The following is a 7,487-nucleotide window of genomic DNA, read 5'->3' as shown; positions in this document are numbered from 1 at the left end:
TACCCGGGGTAGATATTAACCCGTTTAAGCCTAATATTAACCCATTTAAGAGAACAGATATAAAAACTTGAATAATTTTTTAAAAAAACAATACCATTTACAAGAATCTAAAGTTTTATTAAAGAGCTCCTTCTTTAATAGAAATATTAAGGTTCTCGATAGATGAAAAAACTACTCAAAATAATTAAATTGATTATTGAGAAAGATTAAAAGAGCTTTCTTTGTAAAAAAAAATATTATGGTTTGAAATTATTCTCTGGAGTTTGAATATTTAAACGGAAAATTTTAAAAGAATATCGAAAATTGAAAGGGTAAAAAAAAAGAAATAATATAGGAGACGAATCATCATTGAAATTAATGCTCATCAAGGGATGTAGATCAATATATAAGGGTTTTACTCAAATAAATATAATATTTTAAACATTTAAATTATTTATTTAAGCAGATTAAAAGAGGATTCTCTTTTAAATAAAAAAAAATTAATGGTTTGAAACTACAACCATGATGTTTGGAACTACCACTATGATGAAATTACAACCATTGAAAAATAAAATTTGAAACGAAGTTTGAAAACATTGAAAAATAAAATTTAAAATGAATATAAATAAAAGATGATTAAAGTAAAATTAATACTAACCAGAAGTTGTAGACTTTTCTGAAAATTTAAATTGAAAATTTAAGATCGTAAATAATTAAGAAAAATATACTAAAATATTAAAAATCAAGATTTCAAAAAATATTAATAAAAGAATTAAAGAAGCTAGGTAGTGAATTATCATGCAAATTGATACTTACCAGGAGTTGTAGACTTTTCTGAAATTTTAAATTGAAAATTTAAGATCGTAAATAATTCATAAAAAATCTTTTGAAATATTGAAGAACAAGATTTAAAAAAAGTCAATAAAATATGGTATATAGAAATAAAGAAGATTGAAAAAAAATCCTCTTTGAAATTAATACTAACCAGAAGTTGTGGACTTTTTTTCCAATTTTAGATTAATAATTTCAGATCGTAAATAATTAATTAAAAATCAATTAAAACATTGAAAAACAAAATTTCAAAAAAATCAACAAAGCATAATTAAGCGAAGTAAAGAAGTTGGGTGAAGAATCATCATTGAAATTCATACTAACCGGGAGTTGTTGACTTATCTGAAATTTTAAATCGAAAATTTAAGATAAAAAAATCCATTGAAACAGAGAAAAGGAAAATTCAAAAGGAATGTCAGGAAAAGAAGGCTGAAGTAAGGAGTCTTAGAGACTAAAAATCATTAAAATTGATACTAAAAAGGAGTTGTAGACTTTTCTGAAATTTTAGATTAAAAATTTAGGATCATATTTAATTCGTTAAAAATAATTACTACATAGAAAAAGGAAAATGTAAAAGAATATAAATAAAAGATGGCTATAGAACCTGGGTGATGAATCATCATTAAAATTGATACTAATCAGGGGTTGTGGACTTTTCGGAAATTTTAAATTAAAAATTTAGGTTCATATTTAATTCGTTAAAAATAATTACAACATTGAAAAATGAAATTTCAAAGGAATATATATAAAAGATGGTTACAAAAAGTAAAGAAGCTGGAAGATGAATCATGATGATTAAAATTAATACTAACCAGGAGTTGTAGACTTTTCTGAAATTTTAAATTGAAAATATAAGACAGTTAACAAAAATCAAATGAAACATAGAAAAACAAAATTTATAAGGAATAATCATTAAAAGATGGTTAAAGTAAGTAAGGTGTGATTAAAAATCATTAAAATTGATACGAACCAGGAGTTGTGGACTTTTCTGAAATTTTAAATTGATTGTTTATGATAAAAAAATCAATCGAAACATTGAAAAGCGAAATTTAAAAGGAATGTCAGCAAAAGATGGTTAAAGGAAGTAAAAAAGCAGGTAGATAAATAATCATTGCAAATGATACTAAATGGGAGTTGTTCATTTTTCTGTAATTTTAAATTGAAAATTTAGGATAATTAATAAAAATTAAATGAAACAATGAAAAACAAAATTTAAAAAGAATAATCAAAAAAAGATGGTTGAAGGAAGTTAGGAAGCTGAGTGTTTAAAAATCATTAAAATTGATACTAACCTGGAGTTGTTGACTTTTCTGAAATTTTAAATTGAATATTCAAGATTAAAAAAAATCAATTGAAACGATGAAGAACAAAATTTAAAAGGAATGTCAGTAAAAGATGGTTAAAGGAAGTGAGGAAGCTGGTAGATAAATAATCGTTAAAATTGATACTTACCGGGAGTTGTAGGCTTTTCTGAAATTTTTGATTAAAAATTTAGGATCATATTTAATTCGTTAAAAATGATAACAACATTGAAAAATGAAATTTCAAGTGAATGAAAATAGGTAAATAAAGTCAAGAAGTTGAATTCCGGGCCGACTGAAAATAGCAGTGATTTTTTAAAGTTTAAACAATATCCTTGTATTTGGTATCGTTTTAAAGGAAATTTGTTGTAATTTATGAATTTAAAAGTTATTTTTCTGAGCTATGCATGATTATAGTAAAATTTTTTATGAAGAGAATGGATTTATGATTATGACTTAATCTACCAAAAAAACTGTCTATTTTAAAGAAGAATAAGTTATTACAAATATTACGATTTCACAAATAGATTGATTTATATTGTAAAATGAATTGTTCTTAGGTCTAATTATGAAGTGATTACCGCTTAAAAAAAGGTCTTATTGCTTAAGACAATAATTATCTCAAATATATATTTGCCCCATCTGTTACACTAATTCTTTTAAGTTTATTCTATGTATTACACAAAAAAATTTAACTTATTTTTACAACAAATTCCATTAGTACAATCATGTTCTGCTATATTTTTGAAGAAAAAAAAATTAAAAATTTTAAATTTTCTCATATAACAGAACCTCATTAAATAGAGAGGAGAAAACTAAATGTCCCCTCAGTTACACAAAATTGATAGGTTGACCATTAAAAAGAAACTGTAGGAATGTATACAAGTGTTAATGCATCCTGATTCAACTAGTTTAAACCAGTTCCTCCACTATTAAAGCACACTTTTTACTCAAAGCTGTGCAATTTTTATTTGATAGTTTGTTTAGTTTATAGTTAAAAGTTTTTTAAATGAATAATCAGTATGGGGAAAACCGCTGCTGCAAAAATGAGAGAATATAGAAATAGAATGTTGTATATTCCCTCAGATAAATAAAGATAATTGTGAGAAAAAGATAAAGCATATGAATCGAAAATGTATGGTATCTGAAGTATTTTGAAGAAAATATCTTAACAAAAAAAATAGATAAATTGTAAAAAAATAAAAATAAATTAAAAATAATTTTATATAACATTAAAATTCATAAAAACTCATATGCAAAAAATATACTAGCCAGTAGTAGTCTTTTCCAAAAATTAAGAAGAGATTATATTGAATATGCTCGCAATTAAACAAAATACTCTTAACATTATATTGATTAATTAAAGAGGAATCTATCTGTATTTGATTAATAAAAGCTATTTTCTACTTTTCTTGGTGTTGAATAATTTAAAAATGACATTTCAAAAGATAATCAATAAAAAGAATGTTAAAGAAAAGCTGAGAACAGAATCATCATTGAAATTAATAATATTAATTCATAACAAATATTTACAACATTTAAAAACAAAATTTCAAATGAATATAAATAGTTAAATGAGTTGAATTCCATGCCGACTGTAACCAGTTGTGAATTTTTAAAGTTTAAACAATATCCTTGTATTTGGTATTATTTTAAAGGAAATTTGTTGTAATTTATGAATTTAAAAATTATTTTTTTGAGTTATGCATGATTATGGTAAAATTTATTTTAAATGGAGAAGATTTTCAGAGAGATTATTTTAGTAGAATTATGACTCATTCTACCAAAAAAACTGTGTATTAAAAGAATAATATGTTATTACAAATATTACGATTTTACCTATAGTTTGATATATATTGTAAAATAAATTGTTCTTGGGTCTAATCATGAAGTGATTACCGCATAAAAAAATTTCTCATTGTTTAAGACAAAAATTATCACAAATATATATTTGTCCCATCTGTTACAGTTATTCTTTTAAATTTATTCTATTTATTAAACAAAAACCCTTTTAACTTAATGTTTGGTTTTTACAATAATGTCCATTAGTACAATCATGCTATGTTACATTTTAGAAAAAAAAATTAAATTTTCTCATATAAAAGAGGGGACGTCACAGAGAGGACAAAGCTAAATGTCCCCTCAGTTACACAAAATTGATGAGTTGACCATTAAAAAGAAACTCTAGGAATGTATACAAGTGCGAATGCATCCTGATTCAACTAGTTTAAACCAGTTCCTCCACTGTTAGAGCACACTTTTTATACACAGCTGTGCAATTTTTATTTGATAGTGTGCTTAGTTAACAGTTAAAAGTTTTTTAAATGAGTAATCAGTATGCGGAAAACCACAGCTGCAAAAATGAGAGAATATAGAAATAGAATGTTCTATATTCTCTCAGATAAATAAAGATATTTGTGTGAAGAAGGATAAGAAATATTAAACGAAAATTTATAAAAACAGAAGTATTTTTAGAAAAAAAACCTGTACAGAAAAATAGATAAATTGAGAAAAATTTAAGATAAAGTTAAAATAAACAGGCCCTAATACATGCAATACAAATTGAGGAGGGATATTCTCGTTATAATATTCCTTAGGCAATGAAGAATGCTATTAAAAAAAGCCATCCGTGCCTTGCCTGTATCTCCAAGAAAACGTTGTACTGCTCTCCGTATACTGTGTAATGAAAGTGATTGGCTAGATCTGTATATCAAATTATGTTTATTAGTCTCTTTTTAATAATCTTCTAAGATAAAACTCATTCTGTGAAGCTTTTTGTAAGTTTTTTCTTATGGTTAATGGTAAGAAAAATTTTATTTCTCCATATTTTAACTTTACTTTTCCCTAAATATGTTAGATGCTCATATCAATTCGATATTAAGAAGAAATGGAAACTTTTTAGTTTAATTTAATAAAATTTGCTTCATATTTCTTTCTCAATATTTTATTATGTGGGGTTCAAAATATGTAGAGTGCATGCATGTGAATTTTAAAATTGAAAAAATTATTCTTGAACTTCTATTCTTCGTACTTTTATACAGATTATTAATAACTATCGCAATCTATCAGAGGCTCACCCATTGTCTAATATAATTTACATTATAAACTCTTACATAAAATAATGATAGTTGAGCAAATCGAACATAAGTTGTCATAGCACGTACCATTTGAAGCAAAAAAAGGTCCTGAAAAAATGAGTGACATTATTTTCTAAGAGATATTATAAGCCTATAAATTGATAAAATATAAGAGATTAACTTATTATACCAAACATTAAACTACAATCCGAATAAAAACATACCAATAACATTGAAAAATTTTCTTTTTAAAGCAAACACTCTTATATATACTTATGAATTTCTAATGCAATTTTTAAGTACAACCACTATTATTCTGCTAAAAATTTTATAACAATCGTTTAGATGATTACATTACATCCATCAATAAAAAAATTTTCAAATAAAATTTTTTTCTAATGATTAATTGTAATAAAGTAAGTATTTTTCCAAACAGGATTGCTTATAAATATTTATAACTAATTCATTTTCTATTTGTAAGAAACGCTTTTAAATAAAATAAAAAAAAATATTTCAAGAACTAATTTTTGAAAAAATAATTGAATTAAAATAGGATAAATTATAATTTTACATGAATTTTATATTAAAACAAAAACAAAAATTTGAAAAACTATCAAATATTTCTGTTACATAAAATAAAATAATAAATACAAACTATTCTTACCTTTAATTATATTAAAATGATTTAAGGCTGCTGTAACATCAAAATCAAATAGGTTGAAAAAAATCTGTTTCGACTTTACCCATTCCGCATTATGCATTTTAAACTAATAATAAGTGTACAAATGTGAAGTAATATATTTAAACTTTTCTGTCCCCCAGCGATTATAAGATACATTTTCTAATGCGTAACGCAGCTATATTAGTATTTTTTAATTTTAGGACCCACACTACAATAAATTTTTGGAAGGTGAAAGAAGGCTCAGCCCTATAAATCTTCGATTAAAAAATTCCTTCTAAGACAAATAATACTTTATTAATCGCTGCAAATAGTGCATATGATATGGTGCTAATTCTATGTACATTCTAGAAAATCCATGAAAAAATATTCAAAAATATTTTGATTGAAAGCTTACTCATCGCAAAAATCAAGCAATTCTTCAAAAAATAATAACCTGTTAAAGGCAGATAACTAGCAAATTATCATTAATTTTAAGGATATATATGGTAAATCTGCATAAAAGAGGCGAAATTTATCTTAAAATAATTTATAATTTTATTTAAAAAAAATTCGAAAAGTTTTTTAATTTTTGCATCGGATTAGGTGCGATTTCGCACTTGTTTTTTTAAACGTCAACTTTAAATGACTAAAGTCATAATTATAACTATTTTCCTTTTATTTATTTAACAAAATTTTAATCACAACATTAAGTATCATTAAAGCTAACACTAATTTATGTAATTGTAAAAGCAAAGAGTGGAATAATATCTATGCATTTTGCAATGAGTACTTTCGAAAAGTAAACACAAATTATAAAAGTATTTTGAATGGTAAGTATTTCCCTTCCATGAGGAAATTAAATTTATGCTAATATATTTAAAAAATGCGATTAAAACTGGTAATTACGTGGAAGCAGTAATTGAAACCATGGTTCAAATCCAAGTTTTCAAAATAAACAATTTACTTTAACAAAAACTATTTTATATAAATTTTACGCAAAAATGGCGAAATCTAAATTTGTTGAAAAAGAAAGTTTTATTTAATCCAAAAAAGTATGTTTTTGCGTTTGAATTGGTAATTTAAATATCGTCTACTTGTATTAATTACCATTCTTAAAGTCAGCCTTTCGAATCATTAAGATTACGTGATAGAATGTGAAGATCCGAACATTAGATCAAAAGTTATTCAGGGTTGTCCGATTCTTATTTTGAACACTGTGCGTCAAATATGAGTTTTGCAACAAATGCACCAAGCGTGTGTAACAAATTCATTTTCTCAAAAAAAAAAATTCATTTTAGTTCAGTTTTAAATATTTTCATTAATAAATAAAACTAAATTATGCTTTACAGATCTCGAATTCTCTTCCAAATTATGAACAAATCAACCCCATAACCATTTTTTCTTTCACACATATATAGATATATGGCAAATTCAATAAGTGTGTAGAGCTAAAGAAAAGGGAAAGGAAATGTGCAATCAGAAGTAGTTCCATGATTCATAAAATGCAATTTTTAGGAAAGAATACAGTTTAAATACATAGAATTTTGAAAAGTCCCAGAAAGACAAAATGAAAGTAATGAATTAATACCTTTTGTGAGAATAATGTACACGAATAATTTTTGACAGCACCAGCAGAAA

At 24.5% G+C, this 7,487-nt stretch overlaps 1 protein-coding gene across 1 annotated transcript in view; it reads right to left on the bottom strand.

Moving 5' to 3' along the window:
* Window positions 1-1,763: 1,763 nt before the first annotated feature.
* LOC122273570 (protein SSXT) overlaps window positions 1,764-7,487 on the bottom strand; it is a 29,437-nt gene continuing 23,713 nt past the window's right edge. Inside the window, exons 18-21 of the mRNA XM_071185200.1 lie at window positions 5,276-5,296; window positions 2,263-2,280; window positions 2,103-2,120; window positions 1,764-1,798 (exon numbers count right to left, since the gene is read on the bottom strand). Coding sequence (XP_071041301.1) covers window positions 1,764-1,798; window positions 2,103-2,120; window positions 2,263-2,280; window positions 5,276-5,296 — 92 coding nt within the window. The remainder of the gene's footprint in view (window positions 1,799-2,102; window positions 2,121-2,262; window positions 2,281-5,275; window positions 5,297-7,487) is intronic.

This window comes from Parasteatoda tepidariorum, chromosome 1 (genome assembly GCF_043381705.1).
Source record: "Parasteatoda tepidariorum isolate YZ-2023 chromosome 1, CAS_Ptep_4.0, whole genome shotgun sequence".
NCBI classification, from domain to species: domain Eukaryota; kingdom Metazoa; phylum Arthropoda; class Arachnida; order Araneae; family Theridiidae; genus Parasteatoda; species Parasteatoda tepidariorum.
The sequence above is the reverse complement of the archived record's forward strand: the minus strand, read 5'-3'. Positions and strand labels throughout refer to the sequence as shown.